Raw genomic sequence first — 24,616 nt, 5'->3', positions numbered from 1 at the left:
AAGTAACAAGAAGAACTCATTTGGACCCTGGCTGAAGGTAGAGCCTGCCTTACAGCTTCGGCAAGTGAATGAAGGCCAGGATTGCCAAAGGGGAAGCAAGATCCCTCCCCTAAACATCTCCCAGGGAACAGAGGGAGATATGAATCCAGAGGACCCTCCAGCAGCTCCAGAACTGGTACACAGCCAGCATATAGCGTGCCCTGCTAGGCTCTGTACCAAGCTTCCTAGGTGGGAAGTGCCAGAGAGTCTCTGAACCAAACCAAGGACAAGGCCGTTTCCTGAAGCACTCTCCTCAGCTTTGGCCCGTTCACCTTAAAGGACAACACAAGCCCAGTGAAGCCGCTAGGAGGAGTGCATCGACAAGCATCAACCAGCGTCCACCTTAAAGGACATTTTCACCCCGTCAAGCCCCTCGAGCTGCAACTGACTGCACCGCTGCCTGTTGTCATGCCGCAGTTACTAACATCGTCGGAGACGCCTCGGCCAGTGCTTCAGACCCGCCAACCAACCCTGAGACAATTCCTGACCACAAGCCGTGATGTAGGCCAGCCTGCATCCATCTGTCCAGCTTCGCTTGCCAAACTGCCTGCCGCCTGATACCCGCAGCTGTCTCCTATCTTGAACTTGTCGCAGGAGCTGCAAAGCACCCTAAAACCGACTCGACCATGTCGAGCACCAAGAATTCTACAAGCACAAGGTACATTGTGGTGCTGTCCACCTGGTCCTTGTCTGAAGGCCCCTTGTGACATTTTAAGACCTATTGCTCCCTTTGTGCTGAAACCAAGTATCCTTGAACTATTGAGATTAATTACTTTACTGACTACCCTCCTGTCAGTATCCAGAGTGCATCCCTTTTCCTTCTTAGGACCTGTCTGTCCTCTGCATTCCCTTACAGGGTGGGATGTATTTTGTAGTGTGCTAGAACAGTCTGTTGAATAAAAATAAAGTAGACATTTGTATACAACCTTGACTGGACAGTCCCTTTCATGATTGGGTAATAATTGTATTTTCGCTGTGTTGCAACTAACCAACTATCCACAGCCTTGCCGAGTTAAGCTTGCTGTTCCATCCACGTTACCAAAATTGGACAAGGAGGTTTGTAATTTGCTTGTTTTTCCAGTCTGTTCGGATCCCTTCTGGTGTACTAGAGGTGTGGGGCTGATGGATGGTTTAGAAACAGATATTCATCCCTGGACCACTGGTGCCCCGGAAGTTGATTTGTCACAAAGTATCCTTCTATTCCTCCAAACATAGATTTTAAACTAATACGATTATGACACTTCAACTTTGAAAGGTTGGAAAGCATATGTACTCATAAGGAAACCATTTTAGTTGGCGATATCTAGCAAATGTAGGAATGTTTCATGGTTGTTGCATTCTTAAAATGTGGTGTCTCCAGAAGGAGAAAGGAATGTAAAGGTACTCTGTGAAATGTGTCAAAAGTTTGACTTCCCTGCAAAATATTCTGGTGCCCTGAAACAAATGTACTTACACACAATACACGCAATATTAGCCTGGCTTCCAACAGAAGTCTCAGTGGAAATATGTTTGAATTATTTGGTCCATGTGAATACGCAGGATGCACACTTCCGGGTTAAGCCAGCTAAGTGATACAAGAATGGGGTGATCAATTAAAGCATCTGGTTCCCGGTATTGTGCTGATTGCTGTACTGAATGCAGCTTTGATGGGTGTGTACATATTGGACTAGTCCAGGAGCGGGGCATTGTTGCAATCTACAAGTGATACACAAGGGCCTGGATCACAGTTCTGACAGCTTTGATGCGTGGGTGTATATCGGACTAGTCCAGGAGTGGTGCGTTGTTGCAATCTGGCAGGGATGTACAAGGGCTGGAACTACAGTCCTGACAGCTTTGATGGGTGTGTGAATATTGGACTAGTCCGGGAGTGGTGCATTGCCGCAATCTGGCAGTGATGTACAGGGGCCGGGACCACAGTCCTAACAGCTTTGATGGGTGTGTGAATATTGGACTAGTCCGGGAGTGGTGCATTGCCGCAATCTGGCAGTGATGTACAGGGGCCGGGAGCACAGTCCTAACAGCTTTGATGGGTGTGTGAATATTGGACTGGTCCGGGAGTGGTGCATTGCCGCAATCTGGCAGGCATGTAAAAGGGCCGGGACCACAGTTCTGACAGCTTTGATGTGTGTGAATATTGGACTAGTCCGGGAGTGGTGCTTTGCCGCAATCTGGCAGGGATGTACAAGAGCCGGGACCACAGTTCTGACAGCTTTGTTGTGTGTGTGAATATTGGACTAGTCCGGGAGTGGTGCGTTGTTGCAATCTGGCAGGGATGTACAAGGGCTGGAACCACAGTCCTGACAGCTTTGATGCATGTGTGAATATTGGACTAGTCCGGGAGTGGTACGTTGCCGCAATCTGGCAGTAATGTACAAGGGCTGGGACCACAGTCCTGACAGCTTTGATGGGTGTGTGAATATTGGACTAGTCCGGGAGTGGAGCATTGCCGCAATCTGGCAGGGATGTACAAGGGCTGGAACCACAGTCCTGACAGCTTTGATGCATGTGTGAATATTGGACTAGTCCGGGAGTGGTACGTTGCCGCAATCTGGCAGTAATGTACAAGGGCTGGGACCACAGTCCTGACAGCTTTGATGGGTGTGTGAATATTGGACTAGTCCGGGAGTGGAGCATTGCCGCAATCTGGCAGGGATGTACAAGGGCCGGGACCACAGTCCTGACAGCTTTGATGCATGTGTGAATATTGGACTAGTCCGGGAGTGGCACGTTGCCGCAATCTGGCAGTAATGTACAAGGGCTGGGACCACAGTCCTGACAGCTTTGATGGGTGTGTGAATATTGGACTAGTCCGGGAGTGGTGCGTTGTTGCAATCTGGCAGGGATGTACAAATGCTGGGACCACAGTCCTGACAGCTTTGATGGGTGTGTGTATATTGGACTAGTCCGGGAGTGGTTTGTTGCCGCAATCTGGCAGGGATGTACAAGGGCCGGGACCACAGTCCTGACAGCTTTGATGGGTGTGTGAATATTGGACTAGTCCGGGAGTGGTACGTTGCCGCAATCTGGCAGTAATGTACAAGGGCCGGGACCACAGTCCTGACAGCTTTGATGGGTGTGTGAATATTGGACTAGTCCGGGAGTGGTGCGTTGCCGCAATCTGGCAGTGATGTACAGGGGCCGGGACCACAGTCCTAACAGCTTTGATGGGTGTGTGAATATTGGACTGGTCCGGGAGTGGTTCATTGCCGCAATATGGCAGTGATGTACAGGGGCCGGGACGACAGTCCTGACAGCTTTGATGGGTGTGTGAATATTGGACTAGTCCGGGAGTAGTTTGTTGCCGCAATCTGGCAGTGAGGTACAAGGGCCGGGACCACACTTCTGACAGCTTTGATGGGTGTGTGAATATTGGACTAGTCCGGGAGTGGTGCATTGCCGCAATCTGGCAGTGATGTACAGGGGCCGGGACCACAGTCCTAACAGCTTTGATGGGTGTGTGAATATTGGACTAGTCCGGGAGTGGTGCATTGCCGCAATCTGGCAGTGATGTACAGGGGCCGGGAGCACAGTCCTAACAGCTTTGATGGGTGTGTGAATATTGGACTGGTCCGGGAGTGGTGCATTGCCGCAATCTGGCAGGCATGTAAAAGGGCCGGGACCACAGTTCTGACAGCTTTGATGTGTGTGAATATTGGACTAGTCCGGGAGTGGTGCTTTGCCGCAATCTGGCAGGGATGTACAAGAGCCGGGACCACAGTTCTGACAGCTTTGTTGTGTGTGTGAATATTGGACTAGTCCGGGAGTGGTGCGTTGTTGCAATCTGGCAGGGATGTACAAGGGCTGGAACCACAGTCCTGACAGCTTTGATGCATGTGTGAATATTGGACTAGTCCGGGAGTGGTACGTTGCCGCAATCTGGCAGTAATGTACAAGGGCTGGGACCACAGTCCTGACAGCTTTGATGGGTGTGTGAATATTGGACTAGTCCGGGAGTGGAGCATTGCCGCAATCTGGCAGGGATGTACAAGGGCCGGGACCACAGTCCTGACAGCTTTGATGCATGTGTGAATATTGGACTAGTCCGGGAGTGGCACGTTGCCGCAATCTGGCAGTAATGTACAAGGGCTGGGACCACAGTCCTGACAGCTTTGATGGGTGTGTGAATATTGGACTAGTCCGGGAGTGGTGCGTTGTTGCAATCTGGCAGGGATGTACAAGGGCCGGGACCACAGTCCTGACAGCTTTGATGGGTGTGTGTATATTGGACTAGTCCAGGAGTGGAGCATTGCCGCAATCTGGCAGGGATGTACAAGGGCCGGGACCACAGTCCTGACAGCTTTGATGCATGTGTGAATATTGGACTAGTCCGGGAGTGGCACGTTGCCGCAATCTGGCAGTAATGTACAAGGGCTGGGACCACAGTCCTGACAGCTTTGATGGGTGTGTGAATATTGGACTAGTCCGGGAGTGGTGCGTTGTTGCAATCTGGCAGGGATGTACAAGGGCCGGGACCACAGTCCTGACAGCTTTGATGGGTGTGTGTATATTGGACTAGTCCGGGAGTGGTTTGTTGCCGCAATCTGGCAGGGATGTACAAGGGCCGGGACCACAGTCCTGACAGCTTTGATGGGTGTGTGAATATTGGACTAGTCCGGGAGTGGTACGTTGCCGCAATCTGGCAGTAATGTACAAGGGCCGGGACCACAGTCCTGACAGCTTTGATGCGTGTGAATATTGGACTAGTCCGGGAGTGGTGCTTTGCCGCAATCTGGCAGGGATGTACAAGGGCCGGGACCACAGTCCTGACAGCTTTGATGGGTGTGTGAATATTGGACTAGTCCGGGAGTGGTACGTTGCCGCAATCTGGCAGTAATGTACAAGGGCCGGGACCACAGTCCTGACAGCTTTGATGCGTGTGAATATTGGACTAGTCCGGGAGTGGTGCGTTGCCGCAATCTGGCAGGGATGTACAAGGGCTGGAACCACAGTCCTGACAGCTTTGATGCATGTGTGAATATTGGACTAGTCCGGGAGTGGTACGTTGCCGCAATCTGGCAGTAATGTACAAGGGCTGGGACCACAGTCCTGACAGCTTTGATGGGTGTGTGAATATTGGACTAGTCCGGGAGTGGTACGTTGCCGCAATCTGGCAGTGATGTACAGGGGCCGGGACCACAGTCATAACAGCTTTGATGGGTGTGTGAACATTGGACTGGTTCGGGAGTGGTGCGTTGCCGCAATCTGGCAGTGATGTACAGGGGCCGGGACGACAGTCCTGACAGCTTTGATGGGTGTGTGAATATTGGACTAGTCCGGGAGTAGTTTGTTGCCGCAATCTGGCATTGAGGTACAAGGGCCTAGACCACAGTCCTGATGCCGATGGGTCAGATGAATAGGTTCATCGTCTCGAGCAAGTGTAGTTAGCATTGGACCGATTTCACTGTGTGTTTGATGTGGGATGGAGTGGATAAGCTCTAATAGAGTGTCAAGCTGAGGAATTTTGCTTGCGGAAACAGGGCTGGACCAATGCTGTTGACTCAGGGTTCTGGGAGCCAAGCTTGGACAGGAAGAGGAGTTTTATTTGGTAATTTATCTAATAAGCTGAATTCGTTTTAGTTCAGCTGCTCTTCTGACTGCGTGTTTTGCATCCAACCTTCAAAGGCAGGCAGGATTTCAAGTGGGTTATGTTTTGAGGATGCTATTTAAAGGTGAACTCCAGTGTCTTCAGAACATTGATGACCTACAATACTAAGATCAGCAACAAGGTCTCCCATTTGCTTCGTTTATAGGGTTGAAGACCATGTGGGGAAAGGGCTGACCACTGGGGGGCGCTCCAATGGTACGGAGAGGGGGATCATCTACATATTTCAGTTTGGATGTATTGGGATCGGTTGGAGAGGCAAAGGAAGAACCCCATTTCAGAACATTCCCGTCCATATTTCTGGGGGGCATGCTTGGGATTTCGGGTGATAAAGCGCAGCAGCAGCATTTTCCATCGATGTTTGTCACTGAACTGCTCCATAGTTGATGAGGTTTTTTAAATGAATGCTTGTTTTTAAAAAAAAGAATAGGCAGCACTGGGGTACTTTTCACGGAGCAGGACATTTTGGTGTGGCCGGTTCGGCGCGGGACGATTTGGAGGGGCCGGTTCGGCGCGGGAGCCGGTTCAGCATGGCAGCCCGCGCCGAACTGGCCGCACAGAAATGTCACACTGAATTCGCGGGCAAGTGCAATATTGGACCAAAGATCCGGGACAGTAAAACGGGGGAATGTAGGTTAACCTATGTCATGGTAGCGGATATGTTGGAAAAAAATACCCGAATGCAACCATAATTTACGCAAGTATAATGCCAACATTTTTTTTACAGCAATGTAACGGAAACGGTCTGGTGAATCATTGCCTCTGGGGCTGTTGGAAGGCGTTGCTGCCTCTGCACAGAGCACCGTGCATATAGAGCCTATGCAAGGATCGCATGTGCACAGAGCACTGCACCTATAGACCGTATGCAAGGATCGCATGTGCACAGAGCACCACGCCTATAGACCCTATGCAAGGATGTATAGGTTTAATGTCTCACCACTCGAGTGTATTCCAGCACACATCACTTTCCACAGGGGGGGGCGCCGCCCAGTACGCATGGGCTTTGCTCCACGTTCTGCAGACACCCCCTGCGGACGCCAAAGCCACGCATGTGCTTCACCCTGGCCTGACCACAGCCGTTTCAGTCCTGAGATCAGGCTTCTGCGTGCTAGCTGGAGCTCGCCGTGGCCTGGCCAAAGCGCTTTCAGCCCTGACATCAGGCTTCTGTGCGCTACCTGGAGCTCGCCCTGACCTGGCCAAAGCGCTTTCAGCCCTGACATTAGACTACTGTGCGCTACCTGGAGCTTGCCCTGGCCTGGCCAAAGCGCTTTCAGCCCTGAGATCAGGCTTCTGTGTGCTGGCTTACCCCGACTCAGCCACCAGTACTGGCGTGCCAAAACATCCCAGCGCCAAAACATCCTGTCGCCGAACTGGCAACGCTGAACTGGCCGCTGCAAATCGACCCGTGCCGAAACAGCAGAGCCGAAACTTGGTGTAGCAACTTTTCATGGTTTCTGGATTGGTTTATGGGTGGGGTGACATTAGTGACAAGCAAAAAGGATTCGAGCAAAGATTTGATAAGTGGGGTCACTATGTCCCTGCTGGGGGTGCATTATGAAATGCATTGCAAAGAGAGGCCATGTTAAGTGGTGTAACACAGCAGGAAAGTGGGCCTTCTAAGATAAACTGGTGAGGGCGAATCTCAGGGCCCCTGCATAGTGCGGAGCCTTCAGCGCCACGGCGTCTTAGGGGTGTCCATATCGACTAGGGGCGTGTGTCCTCACTGTGCTGGGCCTCAACCCATTCGTAGTGCACTCATATTAGCAAATGTTTACATTGGCGTCATTGCAACACACAGCACATGCGCACATTGCTGCCCATGTACTGTGCACATCTGTGCCTTTAATTCTGCCATGAAACGTTCATGTGCGTGTATGGAAACACACACGCACTGCATTGGCGTCTCTACAGATCATTATTAGGCGGGGCAAACGAGGGGGCACAAGCAGGAATATAGGGGGTTGGTGGGTTCACAAACAAATAAGGGTTAACAGGCCAAGTGGTTTAAGTCAACATATATTTTACCAAGCTGTTTCTATTAATTGAAAAGGTGACATTATGCAATTGTTTTACTGTGTGTGATTTTCTTTGAACACATTTCATTTCATCATCCTTGGTTGCTGTAGCATGTAATCAATTAATGAAAAAAATTCAATTAAAAAATAAATAAATATTCTGTGAACACCCACCACTCTTCCCCCTCATCAGGTACCTTCAAGGTCCAACACACAGCACCCTGAATTGCACTTGGGCCACACCTACACATTGCAACTACAACATGACAGTTCTGCAGTCTTCGATAAAGTGCCCGCGCAGTGCTTTAAACAGATAAGCCATAACAATTTTCCATCAAACTCTTTTCCAATATTTCAAGTGTAACCATGATAATAATAACACTGTTCGATCTTGAGCTTCACAGCTGATCCCTCCGATGTCTAAGAGCTATACGTGCCATCACTACCCAACTTCATGGGCTTCATGGTTATGTAATGTACTGTAAAGAGGCCTTGTGTAGCGCATCTCTGAAATGTGCGGTGGCCTTGGGGTGTGTGGTTCTGGGAAAACAGAGGGGAGTGGTTTTGTGTGAAACATCTGGCGTTGATGAGTGTGGACCAGAAGTAAGAGTCCTGGTGGAGGCTTCGTTGCATGGCATTAGTCCTTGGTACGTGCTGTATCCGGAAGAAATGAACGCAAGATCTATTAGATGACAGTGTTGGGACACGGAGAGCTCCTGGTAGGACTCAGTATGTGATAGACTCGAAGCTGTAGAAGGCCATGAGATGAGCTCTAAGCCACCCGTTCTGCCAAAATGAACGCGATAGGGGTGGTGTTTGCCGGCGTGAATCAGCCATGTGTGGTTTGGTCCGTGTGAGTATTTTAAGGTTGCTAATAGACTGAAAAGTGAGTCAATCAGGTGGGGAGGAGGAGGCGGTTTGGGGCTCCTGAGGAGTCTTATTTTTGGAATTATAGGGCTACACTAAAGCAGTAGAGTTCATGTCATGATGCTGTGCATCGAGATGTGGTGGTGTTACGTTTCTGGATTCCTGTTTATCATGACTCTGGGGAGGTGTCAGTGTGTTACCGCTTATGGTGAGAAAATGTTGTGGAGACTGAGGGGACTGGGTTCCGTTCTCCAAGGTGTTCTTCATGTGGAGTGCACAGACATACTGCACGTCAATGAGGCTAACCTGAACGGGCCAGTCTCTATTTCGTCCTGGTTTTAGAGATTAGTGTTCTGAACAGTCTCTGTCTTCAGATTTGTGATGGCTACTATGTTGAAATCCACAGTTGTCCCTACCTTGGGAGTTACAGAACCATGCTGGTTCATTTGAGTGGTTCTGTTTGGTCGTAAAGTCCCAGCTTGGGGTGGCTATAGGTGGAAAGTACGGACTGGTGCAGTCTCTGCAGGGTGGCATGCTATTATGCCTCCTGTGGTTTAGCGAGCAGCCAGGCTGCTAGTGAATTTTCCAAAGACTATGTGATCATCGGCTTTGCGGAGTTACCTGGGCATTGAGCTCCATAGCTTGCAAGTACCCTGCCAATGTTGCAATGAACTTACCTTTTGTTATACAGGGCCTTCCATCCCCAGACTACTCTTTAAGGTTTTAGATTGCTTTTTGTGAGCACCTTGTTTATCAACAGGGAGGGGCGCAGGGATCAAAAAGAGTGACCAGATAATTTCATGCCACTGAGACTCCTTTTTCCAGTCCCTTTTTAATAATGGAAACATCCGAAGAGTCTGACGGAATGGCTATGGGGCCTCTGTCGCTTATCTGCACTATGTTTTAATAATAGGCAGAAAAAAGCCCTTCAGTCGGGGCATACGTGCAGAGATGTTCAAGCACTTGCTTTAAGCTTACTTTATTCAGTTTCTTTGCACTGTAATTGTAGTTTGGATTTAAGACTATAAAGCTAGGTTTATAAGTACCAGAATGCAATGTGATTATGTTTATTTAGCATCTCTACCTGACATGGGCTAATTTGAGATGGATGTAATCCTCCCACTGGGTAACACATGTGTGATGGTTACCGGCCCTTAATCATTGTTTGATGCTGACATGCAGCTTGTTTTTATGGATGAAGTACATACAAGCAAGAGACAGCATACCAGTAATAACAAGACACCTCTCAGAGTTCAGCCACATAGTAGTAAGTACTCAGTCGTTTTACTGGGGAGATATCACCCGTAGGTGCAAAGTAAATAGGGAGAAAATTGACAAATTGCCACTGACTTCTTTGCAACTAGGGCAGGACCATCACTTTGCCATCATGGAGATGCTTACAGGTTTTCCTTTCCCATCTGCCTTGTACACACTGGACAAAGACCGCTTCAGCCGAAGAACATCGAAGCCTACCGTACGCATACATTACACCACGTCTGTGGACACAAGCCTCAGGCACAGCCAAACATCCTTGCACCATAGAATGCAGCTATGGCTGTGCCCATCTGGTCTAGCAGTGCACATAGCCGTTCAAACTGAAACACCTGACGTACCTCAATACCTCTGCCACTAGCATACAGTGACTGCCAACTAAAAGAAATTCGGTATAGCTGGCCACACATCGACTTTTCATTAATAGCACTCTATAGGTCAAGTGGCACAGCAAGCAGAGCGCTCGCTATGACATCTGTGCAGAGCCTGCTAACGCAGGTTCGAATCTCGGCGGGCCCAAACCACACACCGTGGGTAATAATAAGCAGCGCTCCGATACCTGAGGGTTCGTAGCGCTATATAAATGCCAAATTATTATAGCAAACCTCCAACTGTGCCCACGCATGTGCCTGACCATTTTGGGCTGCTTACTCGAGCCTAGCCAGCCACCTACATGTTAGACCAGCGAAAAATGCACACATGCATCACCTAATCTAAAACTCTTAGAACCTCCAGCACATTGACCACGGTCACCAACGGTGTTCCAACCACAAAGTGCATTGAGGTCATACAAATGGGGAACGAGCGCTATATAAATAACCAGATACAATACAATACAAAGATGATTTTTAGGCCAGCTCAGCAAGGAACCAGCAATTTCTTTGGAGTATATGGGCCACAAGACCTTTAAAATTGCTACGACGTTATTTTTATTTCCTGACACGAGTGAGATCAATGGGGGCTGAAGGCAAGGGAGAGGAGATGTTTCTACTTTTAAGTAGTTTAGTTCTCTGCAGGGGGGAGGGAAACATACTGCAGCCCCCTTCCGTGCCGTGTGCTAATCGTCTGCTTCCTGTCCTCGTTCTTTGAGTTCCAGGCTGCCATTCCAGGATAAGGCCTTGAAACAATTTTGACCATTGCAGTACGCCCGGCAAGCAAGTGCATTCCGGGAGAGGTATGGGAACACTGACGCAGCAGGGAAGCATGTAGCATCCAAATTGCCCTCATCTTGGGAGCAGCTGCGTCGACTCTGCTCGTGGGATGGCTTGGCAAGCGCAGAACCATACCCTGTGCCCTTTGTAGAGTCGATTAAGGCAAACAATTGAATGAACTGAGGCCTGTCGCCTACAGAGACAGACTGCCCACAGGGAAACCAGGAGTCCTCCTTTGTGTCTTCACTCTTTGACAAGGTGCTGCGGGTGTGGCAGGGCAAGCCACGCTCACTCCGGGGCAACTTCAGTCACAATGCCTGGCATATATCCGAGTCTTGACGTGTGACTAACTTCCATACCCCCATGCCTTTCAAAGGAACATGCCATTTGGGCAATATCCCAATTCTAGTATAGGCCTGTTGCAAAGCTGTCCTCTTCTCCTTCCTCTTGAATCATAAAAAGAGGAATTACTAGTAAGGCCCTTCTGACCTGACTGACCATATGCCCACCACCCTTAGCACCCCAACTTCCAAACTTGATTCTCTCTTTGGCACAACTATTCTTTCCCAAGTGTCAGACTAGCAACTGTACGTATGTCTCTGGTTTTACCACAGCCAAGTACAACTTTTCTGAAAGTGAGCATACTAAACTGTTACGTATGAGCCGCTTTCATCACGATTCCTACCGTCATCGCTGGTCCTAGAACGTTTTCTGCACTTAAATATGGCCGCTGCCGTGCCTTATCTTTATCAGTGGGGCACAGAAATAATCCCAGCCGGATATCTGTCTAGATATCACATAGGACTTAACTTCACACTTTGCAATATCATAATAGCACTTTATGTGGTGGTCTATAGTCTATTCCCATGCCATAACACATTCTACTTCCAAATGTCGGCAAAAACCCCCTGTGGCTTTTGGAATCTAGACTTTGCAGAATAGAATATTTGACTTCCAGAAAAGGATTTCAGATCAGCCGCCTGCTATGGTCACAATACTTCAAGGACTCACCCAACCCCCATATGTTGCCCCTGGAACTGGACACAATACATTAGATATGGCACAGCCAGAACTGGACACAATACTTCCGATAGGGACTTTTGAACTGGATTCAAGTCTATGGATACAGCCTCCCAAACTGGACCCAACACTCCCAATGTGGCTTCCAGGAAAGACCCATCCCCCATATGTTGCCCCTGGAACTGGACACAATACATTAGATGTGCCAGCCAGAAGTGGACACAATACTTCTGATACTGTCCGCTCCCTTTGACCTAGTGGACCATGAGTTGAAGGCAGCCAGGTTGATGGAAGTGGCAGGATTCGCAGAGAACGCAGTCCAATGGATGAGCTCCTTTCTGAGCAACTGCTGGTGCAGAGTTTGCAGCAAGGATGCGGAAGCACAACCGACTCCATTGACCTACGGCGTACCTCAGGGGGCCTGATTATCACTCTCACCCTCACACACAAAAGCATCCACAACACAGCGCCTCTCTACCTATCTCAGAGAATCTCCAAACCTCTCACAGACAGGCCCACCAGAACCACATACACCAACCGCATCACCATTTCCAAGACACTCAGGATTCGTGCAGGAGGTTCCAGTTTCCCGGTCTTGGTGGTGACACACTGGAACTCCCTCCCTCCCCATCTCAGAGGCAAAGACTTACTCCTAGCTTTTTGGAAAGCGATAAAAAACAGGTCATTTGTATAAGGTTGACACTCTGTGGCGAGCAATCATTGTATGAATAAGATACCATAACCTGTAACCACCTATGCCATACAATGTCAGGCCTTATGCTCACTGCAACCCCCAGCAATGAACTGTTTCCTGTAACTGAGACACCTTCTTGCAACAGCGCCTCGATGCCTATGGGCTGTTAGTGCGCTTTACAAATTCAAATAAATAAAAATAAATATCACCCTCGCTTTATAATATATTTACAGTGCCTTTCTTTGATCTGTTGGAAGAACATGGGATTGCCTTTACAAATTATGCGGATGACACTCAATGGGCCTCATTACGACCATGGAGGTAGCCATGCCGCAATTTGCGGCATGGCTACCCCCATACCGGGTACTGGGTCAGGGTTCCCTGAATGGGTAAATACCAGGCCATTCCGACCTGGGAGGGCCCGGTATTTCCCCATTCAGGGAACCCGGACCCGGTACATCCCCATTCCCGTTGAGCCCCCATAGGGCTCAACGGGAATGGGGAGGATGCAAACAATGGGACTGTTAATGACGGGCCCGTTGTTTGCATCCTGGTCTGCTCGTGGGACCCACTAAGGACGCCTGGCTTTACCAGGCATCCTTAGCAGGTCCCACTAGGAGACCTCGTAATGAAGTGGTAGGGGGTTAACGGGGCCGGTAGCTCTACCAGCCCCGTTAACCCCCTACCACCAGGGTCATAATTAGGCCCAGTATGTCATCCCATTATCAGGCAATCATTATGATGATGAAAAAATTATCAACAAGATCTATGATCTTATACAAAATTGGATGGTAAACAATGGCTTGGCATTGAACAAGGAAAAGACTTAGTTAAGGTTGATCGGCACGAAAGCGAGAATCGATAAACTGGGATCAGACTATTGCCATTTTCAAGTGGCAGGGTGTGATATTAAGACCAAAGAAAAAGTAACAACTTTAGCGGTATATCTAGACCAACACTTGAATATGAAGGTGCATTAGTTTCCTCAACCACTTACTTTATGAAATTGCTGGCACAGCTTTGCCCCTATATTTCTCAAGCAAACTGCAAAACCATAGAAAGAGCTATAATAGGGTCAACAACGGACTATTGTAAGAGCCTGCTAGTTGGCATCTCAAACTCCGAATGCACTAGACTACAAACACTAAAAAATAGTGTGGTCAGAATACTTTTGGGTCTCAAGGGGAGAGACCATGTGTCTGAGGCTAGACGCAATCTACACTGGTTGCCAGTAGAGGCAAGAATTGAATTGCGCCTCTTACTGATTACCCATAAGTGTTTGATGGGCTTAAGTCCTCTACAGCTGAGTGAGGTTTTGATTAACAAATCCAGTACCAGATGTCTCTGCGATCCAATAACACAAACCAGCTTAAAGTTCCATCCTGCAAACTGTCATTAGTGAAGAATTGCGACTTTTTGTTGATTGTTCCTAGAGACTGTATTGCCATTCAAACGGACTTGAGGGAAATGCAATCCACAAATGTGTTCTGGAAAAAGATTAAGACTGTCTTGTTCATTTAGGCTTCCTACTATTCCAGTTGTGATACCTCCCCTGAACTGTATGCACTTTTGTTGTTTTCTGTCTGTTGGCGCCTCTAAGCCTCAGGGTCACCTGGCGCGCCTTATAAATATATTAAAGTTAAAGGGACTTTAGAACTGGATTCAAGGCTATGGATACAGCCTCCCAAACTGGACTCAACACTCCCAATGTGGCTACCAGGAAAGACCCAACCCCCATATGTTGCCCCGGGTACTGGACACAATACATTAGATATGGCAGCCAGAACTGTGCACAATACTTCAGATAGGAAATGTGGAACTGGTTTTAAGGCTATGGATAGAGTCTTCTGAACTGGACAGAACACCCCAATACCCAAACGCAAGTGGTCCAACAGTGGGCGGGACAGAAGACCCTGGCACGCAGGGCGCTTTGTCCAAGCCGCCAGGCACAATATGACAATCAGAACTTCATATGTATGTCCATTTTTATCTTTGTTTCCGCTCCTGTGCTGATTGGCCAACAGACAGGTTTGGTTGTCAAAGCGCCCATTTTTTTGTGATGGGATTGATTTCTCTTGCGATGTATTTCCTTACAGTGTTTATCAAATATACTGGGCGAGGCCCCTGTGGGATTGGCAGAAGGCTGTGTTGGGGGTTTCTTGGTAGGAGCCAGATCAATTATAATTAAGTTATGCAGAAAGCACTCTACAAATAACTAAAAGAAACATACGTTTGGGGAATCAGTAATTATGAAAATGGAGGAAGCATGAATACAAAGCGCTTTGGTGTAAAGCGCTATATAAACTCAATAAACATAAACAAAGTTGACAAACGGGGGTTATTTAAGGGAAAGGAGGGTCACATCAAAGAAAGCTTTCAGAAACCATTAAGAAATTATTTCCACAAAAAGCAGCACAAATAAGATATCCAAGTTGTAATGGGTTATTTATAACGCGCTTAATTCCCAAAGGTTTCTAAGCGCGGACCCCGGGGATCGAACTTGTGCTGCTCTGTATCGTATTGCGAGCGCGTGGCAGTGGATTGAATTAATTTGTCGCAAGAATGTCAGCCGCCTGATGTACTAGCTGCAAGATCATTCCGCTGCCATGCCTGCTGCCGCAGTAGTGGAAACAGCCGCAGAAGTGGTGCAGTGGAAAGGAGCGAGGCACTTCAAAGCCTGTGTGGTATTGCAGGTGAGGGTTGGTGGGGGATAGCGGCGCCCCCCATACTGTAGGTAGGTAGGCTTTGCTTCAATGTGCAGTGTGGATTTCTCAGCTGGATGGGAGATGGGGGTGCCCCCCAGGTATTTATGTTCTGTCTGAAAGGACCTGTCATGTCTAGCAACCGAAGTGTAATGGGTTAAACAGAGATGGAGACTTGTCGATGAGATTAGATGGGCATTGGTAATCTTTCTGCATCTGTCATACATATCTCTGTATCTACAACAGAAATGGGCTGACTTTACAGTCTCAAGGAACTAGTCAGTGAAGTAAGGTGGGCACGGGGCACCTATGTTATGCCATGTTTTTGCAGGGGTAATGTCTGCAACAATCTTCAGGAGGTTGGTTCTGAAAGCTCCAAACCTCACATGTGAGCCCTGTTTAATTCTCAGTTGCCATGGGGGGGTGCAAGGGTAGAACGAATGCAAACAGTGATTTGGAATTCCTATCTGTTTTAGTTTCTAATTTGCACATTTGTGATTAGAGCCTTTGAGAAGAACATGGCCAGTTCTGCGCAAATAATATATAGATCTGGCCTGCTAGGGACAGGGGGGTCAGTGGGAAATGCTATTGGGGGGCTCCGACTGTTCGCCATCGTTCGTGCAGTTTATCAGTTAACACAAAGTCATAAGTAGTCGTAGGGTAAGTGTACAACCAAACGCATTTTTTTGGGCTTAACTGTTTTGCAAAGCATCAGCAAAGTGCAGCAGATGATATTGCAAATGGGATAGCTTTGCACATAGAGGACATTGTATAGCTCCATACTTGCCACTAATGCCTGTCACACAGGCTTACCCTTCTGAATACTGCATATGACAAAGATCAAGGCTCGTGTCTATCTCAAAGCACCTAACCTGATTGCGCAGAGCGCGCATCATACAACTCTAAACGTGTGCATACAGTGGATATCACATGTTGCATAGGCGTGCACTCATGCACATTCCATTTCATATAGGACTAAACGTGTGGATTTGTGCATATTACACAGCTCTAAAGCCGTGGAAATTGCATATGACATATCTCTCCTAGTTTGTGCCTTTTGCAATCCTGTAGCATCCAAGCAGGCCTATTGTAGGCTTAATACCAACCAACCTTAATACCACCAGAGACTTTCAAAATTGAGAATTCATTGACTCACTCAAAACCATTCAGGAGACATCTTTCTATAAAAAAAACCGAAAACGTCTGATCCTGATGACCTGAACCACCCCCCATCCCCCTTACTGGGGGCCCTTCCCTGACAACATTCCTTGGGGACTGCATGTCCCCCGAACTTACAAAACACATAACTAGCACTAGCCATCCTGTGGAGGGGCAGGGGGCCGGTGGTTGACTATGTAGTTGCCACTAAACAATGCACCCGCCTGCTTCTACATGGGACCCTCCAGATTCTGCCTTTTTATCCTCCCGGACCCCTCAGCAGTCGCCGAGACTGTGGACCACAGAGGAACATGCACAGTGTAGAACCCCCTCAGCGCCATTGACGGCAATTCTCCCACAATGAAGAACCACCTGGTAACATCAATGAATGCATAACCTCCCTGTTCCGAAGCCATACAGAGCCCAGCACCTCTCCCAGCACACCCAGGCCTCTCTGCATCACACATTGGAGCACACATGTGGAATACATGTGTCCAAGGGCCAATACCTTGCAGGTACTCAGCTCCGCCTCGAAACCAAAGCACAGCCGGTAATTACCTGCTTCTTCGAATGCATTGCAAAATACACACTCGTGAGTGCCATTCCTGAAAACCAGGCTCCTAAAACCTAGCTTCTAACTTCTTCACCCGCACTCCTCCCCAGGTATGCAGGGAGCATATTTACAAGAACATCTTTTTACCAGTCATTTCGACCAGTGATAAATTCGAAAATGTCATTTGGCCTAGAAAGAGCATGCTTTTCAAGATCATTAAGACGGGATTTACCTTTGTCCTAAAAAGGCAAAATAAGACCCGTCATGTGAAATAGAAAATAAATCCATCTAACAATGTACACAAACGATGTCACGGCCAAGCCAGCAATTAGGGGAAGGGAACATATGGGAAATAAAGCAAAAAAGAGTGGAACATAAAAAACTGAAAAAGGGGGCGAGAAAGGATGTTGACCTACATGCGGTAACTCTACACGTAGCACATGTTAACTAAATACGAAATAAATCAAAGCTAAACCAAAACAAATGAAAATGTACCAGTTGAAATGAATATTAAATTGATACTAAACACAGGCGACGGTTGTAATTATTTACAGGAGAATTAATGACATAGCACCTAACCAGGGCACAGTTATTTAGGCTCTATTCAATACTGGGGTATTATGATGCTCTCGTAGCATGGACACTACACAAGGATTGTTTGTTTCTAAATCCAAAGGGGCAGTAGAAAACTATACCTACATATTTCTTGGGGCACCTACAGCTTCATTTGCTGTACTTTTGTATCTTCAGAGCAAATATCTATCACGTTCTCAATGACGCTTTTTATACCTTGCCTAAGTGCCGCACCGGGAGTTATCGGGCACGAAGACTGAATTAAAGACAAAGCAAAGCACAGTGAGCGGCAGGACACACAAACATAACCATCTGTGATGTGGGGGATGCATGCCAGTAGCAATGACAGCAATCATGCCATCAAATCCTGCTTCTCAACACCCTGTCCCTTATCTCTCCTCTCTGTGCCATTGTTTTGGCCACACAGTTGTGCTCAAGGGCCACCATAGTTGGCAAACCCAGTGAAGATTGAAGGGGTTTTTCTCACCTCTGTATGCCTCTGGCTTGAATTCAACGAACCCTTCCTAGATAAGGAACCTTTGGGGTATAGCAGCTGTGCTGTGCATAGATTATAATATGGTATACATATTTCCTAAGGAACATCACAATGGTTGAATTCTCTGGTTTTAATGTTGATGTTGCATCTCACGAGCTACACCTTGAACTTAATAATTCAGCAGGTCTTTTCATTGCACCATACCAAAGAGCTAAGAACATGGTGAAGCATGTCAATGATTATTGGACATCCTTTGAAGATGCCCATCTTCGGCTAGAAAGTCCACCCTTAAAGTGGCAGGGATTTCCTGAGCATTTGCCTGCAAACACTGAAGCTAAACATTGTGGGCTCTTTAATAGAGAGGTGCGTGCCCACAGCTTCTGCGTGTGCCTTGATGATTCTGTGGAGTGCAGAATATGTAGGAACAAGTTTATTTTTCTCTACTCAGCAGAACAACGAAAGGCAGCCAGCCAGGGACCCCCAACCATTGGCGACCTACTTCAGTTGCAATGGCTGCAACCCTGGAGTGCCAGCACTCCTTACTGGCCTACCCTAAACCTGACTTTCCTTTGTGAAAGCTGTCCACCAGTGTTCTGGCAGACTGATCTCAGGAACTGGGCATCACAGGCACAGCGCCACAGACCTAATTACCCTGCACTGACTCTCTGTGGCTTCCTAACATACAAAGCTATTCACTTCAGTAGACCACAATACCCAATTGACAAGCTGACACCCATGGCGAAGATTATCTAAGACTGGACATTTCGAGTTTCAAAAGGAAACAAACTCACAACCAACTTTTCATCGACTCTTCTCCGAGAATCTGGACTATGCTACCCACTGAGCTCTGCCTGGTCACTTTGCTCACGTTTTTTCCACAAGAACTTAAAAAAATGGACCTTGTGCTAATTTGTAATTCTGTCAAGGTGAACTCCCAGCCTGCAACACTTGGTGCCTCTAAATCGTTATGGAACTACCTATTTGCCTTTCCATTCCCTGATATAAGCCGCCGGCCAATGCTGCGTTTTTGGACAGGTCCTCTTCTCTCCAAGTGATCTTCAATAACTGTTGGTTATTACATTGCGGCTTTGCAAGATTACCAATATCATGTAACAGTTGTCCTTTGTCTGTGTCTCCTCAGAATATTACCCAGTTGCACTACACACACACACAGCAGTCTGAAATCAATTTAGAAGATCTCGTTATAAGTATATTGCTTATCACACCTTAGTAACTGTGTGTATATTACAACTTCTTAGATGTAAACAGGCGCATATTGCTTCGCTCTACACGGATACACACTGCATGACCCAACTCTGTAAACCTGTGGACCTTGCAGTTTAGACCTAAGAGTGTCGAGTCAGCAGATTCCAGCCCTCTTCCCAATAACACACTTCCATGAGAGCTGATCCCCCTGTTTCCAGTGATACAATGCTGCGGCGATGTGTGCCAGTCCTGGCTTAGAGAACATTGCCTAGCACACAGCTCAACAACCATTTTGGAAGAGTACGCGAACAATATCAACATTCCAGACAATTCTCCCTGGCTGGTGACACATCACACACAGACAGGGTGTTTTTACCTCACTCTCTTCTTTGGGCTTTGGTGGTGGTGGTTTGATAACCTAAAAAAAAAAAAAAATATTCACAGCATTAGTTTTCGGAATCGAGCGACCTGTTTTCACTACTGCACAAGAAGACAAGATGGTAGAACATCTGTTTTTTATTTGTTCTTCATCTAAACAATTCCTCTCGTGCTTAGCGTAGGCAGACACACCTATATTTATCATGCGCCTAGTGTCGGGAGACAGGCAGACTGCAACATGGTGCCCTGGTGCCAGAACCAGAGAAACACATAGACCGTGAACATTAAGATGTTTGTGATGGATACGGGCTTGGGTGGCATACTGACAAGAAAAATAGTACTGTTTGCCTCATGTGACCCACGTAGGCAGACACTCAGGTAGGCTTTATCATGTGCTTCGTGAAGTCAGAGCTATAGCAACGAGTGCAATGATGCATTAGTTGTATTCTGCTTGAGGTTAATAAGTATACACACACTGTACAAGCTGCACAGTTTGTATTATGCCTTTAGTGTGGGCAGCCAGGGGAGAGTACTAAAGTGGAAAGGAAGCAGTGCTACACCAGAGGACTTCCTTTTGTGCAAAGTGTTGCTTTGCGAGCCTTCCTGTCACGTGACGTACTGTCCTAGCCATGATTCCACACATTACGGCTTTGCACCAGGTCTGTCTGGGGGAGTTAATGCTTACTCTAGCCGGTTCTAAAGAAGCCCTTCTGAATGGGAAGCAGTCTGTGCGCTGGGCGAGAGCTGTCTCTGTGGAGATGATGTAAGGCTGGGAGCCCATTGTTGCATGCCAGTAACATGCGTCTAGCAGCAAGAGGAATTTTGGCTGATATGTTGTCTGTGGAATCCAAGATCAATTAATGTTGGGCTATTTCAGGGCGGATTTCAAAGACTGCGCAGATCGAGTTGTTTTTCCAATCCTCCCCGCAGGCTCCATGACTCTTGATAAATAAGTTACAGACTCCAAAACAACTCCCAAATGTGGAAATGGTCCCTCGGCAATACATTGGCCAGTGAACAGGCCCTACCTACCAACATCAATAGTAAACATGGTTTGCTTCACCATATGTCTGTACATAGAAAGCAAGGCGTTGGGGTTATATTGCCTGTCAGCCATGCTGAGGGCAGAAAGAGGGACATGTTGAGGGTCATTAGAGGAAGAAGCAACAGACATATTGGGGAGGATAGTGTGCCACTGAGGGAAGAAACAAGAGCATATTGGGGCCGAGTAGAAGACCATTGGGAGATGACGCAGAGGCATGCTTGGGAAGAATACAGGTCCTTTGGGGGAAGGTGAGGGAAGCCTGTTTGAAGGTCACACATTGACGAAGATGGAAGATACAGATATAAGACCGACAGCTTCAGGAAATGACAGGCATATGGGGGGGATTAAAGACAAATTGGGGGAAGATGAGAGGCACCTAAGAGAGAGAGGGAGGGTAGAGATATATTTTGGAGGATGTAAGAGAGGCACATGGGGGAAATGGTGGACGCATGGGGAAGATCAGAGACGAATTGGCGGAAGATGAGAGAAACCTAATGGAGGAGTAGTGATTTGTAATGTAAAGTTGCTCTGTACAGCGCCCTTCTGCCATTTTAGCCATTTGGCCATAGCGGTCCTCGAATAAAGAGGGGAGGGTTGTCAGTGGGGCTAAACGAAGAGGCAGGTGCAAAATCTGCGGTGTTGCCATATGTTCTCAAGCACTGTGTGCTGGTATAGGTGGTTTGTGGCAGTGACCCTTGGGTGTCTGTTTATCCAGTGAGGAGAGCACAGGATCTATTAGGCACCAGGACCGGGATGCCAGGAGAGCCACTTTTGTGGAAAGAGGAATGGACGGTGAGTGAGAGGGCTAAAGATGTTGTGCATCATGCTGAGGACTCTAAGTGGTGTCTGGAGGTTTATGTGGTGGAGGTTGTGCTAGCAGGCGGAAGGCTGTAGTGGGCCTGGGGCTCCATGTAAGTAGCAGAGAGGTGATAAAAGACAGAAAGTTGAGTGGGTTATTTTGGGTATCAGAGAGGTGGTTAGAGAGGCCCTTAACAAGTCTTGGTGCATGAAGTTGATTGGATCCACTGACCAGATAGGGTTTTCGGTCTGCCTGTAGGTGAAACCCGGAAGGACGAGCTTGGTACTGTCAGTTTTAGTTGAATGGTGAGTTTCATGCTGTTATTGGTTCCACTTTTATGGTGATTGTTGGGTGATGGTAGATCAGGAGGATCGTGTGGAATCCGGCCTCTGTGGATTGCTGGTTAGACAAAACCAGTAGGGTTTTGTTTAGTGGGCAAGCAAGAGTTATGTTGAGGAGGAAGAGGTGGCTTGACTCCTGTGTAGAGGGTGCATAGCGAGGAGTATGCCGATTGGGTGTGCTAGGTGGAATGTGTTTTTGTGGGCCCGGCCTGGTTTTTGCAGATCTGGGTTGTTGACGCCACAGACCTGTGATGAGGATAGGTTTCAGAGACTGCCCTATTTGAGTCTGTTGTAAATAGAGTTCTCCATTTCAACGTTCTGTAGAGATGTTCTTCAGACTCATAAGTGAGACTAATTGAACCTTCTCTGTAATGCATTCTTGTTTGTGGCATTGGTGCTGCGGTGGTTCTTTGGGTCACAGTCCATGATGCCTAGTAAATATTTACAACCAGATTTGTTTGCCCTTTGGTGGGTGCATATCAGTGATAATCTGTCTGTGGTTGTCACACGGACAGACCGGTTTCGATTTTCTGAAGTCCAGGTGGTTTTGCTCTGTGTGGAGCCACTCGGGCATGGAGTTCCAGAGGTTACCCAATAGGCTTGAGAATGAGAATCTGAGTCTTGACGTTTATGGCTGCAGGGCAGGACTTTTATAAGGCCTGCATTGGTGGAGTGAAGCCTTCTGGCAGGTGTGTAGTGGCAGAATTCCTTCTTGGTGGTTTCTGGTGGTGGTGTCGGTGATACAAGGGGCTTCACATTGCATTCTGTGTTTGACTGGGAGCCAGTGGAGTGTTCAGGTGTCTGAGTGACATGTTCCCATTGTTGGTGGGTATAAGAGATATACATATTGGGGAAATTGCATCCGCTTCTCAGAGATTACAGGCACATGGGGGGGGGGAGAGGAAGGCATGCTCGGTGAGGAGAAAAGTACATTTGGTGAAAGATGGGATATATATATTGCCTTCCAATTTTAAACATAGCAGAAAAGTTTATTTTACATCTGAAAATGTTTGAAAATGGCCGCCTGTATTTACCAAGGCATTGCCTTCCTTTCTTTGATCACACTAAAAGTTGCTAGGGGGGTGTTTAGGGGGCTATAGCCCTAGGACTTTCAGTTGTAACCCCAGAAAGAAGCTCAGGGGCAACAACCAAAAAGACTAGCTAGCCCTGAGTCCCGACAGTGGCGATATTAGCATAGCCCAGAATCTTTTCCAGACCTAGCAACACCTCTGCGGAAAGCCTCAGAAATAATGAAAGGACTGCCTGCAAAGAAGCGTAGAGAACATGAACTGTCCTTTTAAAAAACACGGTCAGAGGAATGTTTAAGAATTGTATGTGAACAAGTGGCCAGTAGGCTACGAAATCAGTGCGTAATACGGTTTTCCTTTGTATCCTATGTCATAAATAAACTGGAATTGGCCCTTTATACCCTTTGTGGCTGACAGAGTGTACTCTGAACACTTCTTGTGGGATCCTTGCAAGTGCAACCTTAAAGCGCGTTCCAATGCGCCTTTGTTCTCTCTAATATATATATATTTATATTTTGCAAGAGAAAAACAAAAAAACGACACAGAACGCACTCCTTGGTCAAGGCACACAATTGCAAATGAAGGCCACACCGTGATGAAATAAACACGGCTCTTTAATGAAATATTGTTAGATAAGAACTGACACAGGGCACACAAGCGGAATGACGTGTTTCGCATTCAGCTCTGTGCTTGATCACAACAGAGTGAAGTAATCCCACAAGACATATATTACAACCTGGTCCTACTTTGCTGCTAGTTACTAAAACACTAGCACAATGGTGCTGGGTTTGAAAAGTGCAGACAGCCATGTCGGATCAATTCACACACCATAATGGAAAGACAAGATACTCAGATTAGTGTAAGCGAATGACAGGCACAATTTATTCATTTTTTCATTTATAATGCACACAAAAACCCCGGAGGCATCGAGGCACGGTTACAGGGTACCAGTTACATGTGACATTCTGTGTAATTTTACAGACAGACTTAACGAAATGGTGGTGTGTTCCATGAAAGTAGTGAGGAGGGCAGATCAATGTAAATATCAAGCAGATTTGATACACAGTAATATTTATATATGTATACAATGCTTACAATACACATCAAAACTTGACAACACACGGAATGATTAAAATACATTGCATGCGTAAAAATTATACAACCCTGTGTAAAAAAGATTTCCAATTGATGACAAAAGCTTTGTAAAAAAAACATTGTAAAAAACATCTCAAAGGGTGAACCCAAAGTGGCCCTCCAGAAGTGACAACACCTGACAAAGTTGAACAATCTAATAAAACACATTGGCCCTCATTACAACACCGGCGCTAAACCATGGCGCTATTAGCACCATGGCTGGTCCTGGTGTAACGGGTCCGCCATGGTTCAATGGGGAATTGCCATCCCATTCCAAAGTTGGCGGGGCGGTAATTCCCCATTGAACCATGGCCCTTCCCCATTCCCATTTTCGCCCCATAGGGCTCTATGGGAATGGGGAAGGCGCTAAGTACGGTACCGCAAATTGAGGTACCGTACTTAGCACCAAGGTCCCTTTGCGGGTCCCTACTTTAATGGCTGGTCTAGACCAGCCGTTCAGGTCGGGTCCTGCAAAGTGACCGCGTAGTAAGGCGCTAAGTGTTTAACGACGCCGCAGCCTTTTACGGCACCGCTAAACACTTA

At 47.4% G+C, this 24,616-nt stretch overlaps 1 protein-coding gene across 1 annotated transcript in view; it reads right to left on the bottom strand.

Moving 5' to 3' along the window:
• The window catches only part of ANTXR1 (ANTXR cell adhesion molecule 1), a 655,342-nt gene that overhangs the window by 239,053 nt on the left and 391,673 nt on the right, over positions 1–24,616 (bottom strand). Inside the window, exon 14 of the mRNA XM_069618887.1 lies at positions 19,725–19,766. Within this exon, the coding sequence (XP_069474988.1) occupies positions 19,725–19,766 (42 nt within the window). The remainder of the gene's footprint in view (positions 1–19,724; positions 19,767–24,616) is intronic.

This window comes from Ambystoma mexicanum, chromosome 10 (genome assembly GCF_040938575.1).
Source record: "Ambystoma mexicanum isolate Mex_15411 chromosome 10, UKY_AmexF1_1, whole genome shotgun sequence".
Classification (NCBI taxonomy): domain Eukaryota; kingdom Metazoa; phylum Chordata; class Amphibia; order Caudata; family Ambystomatidae; genus Ambystoma; species Ambystoma mexicanum.
Note: the sequence above shows the minus strand (reverse complement) of the source record. Positions and strands in the feature narration are given on the sequence as shown.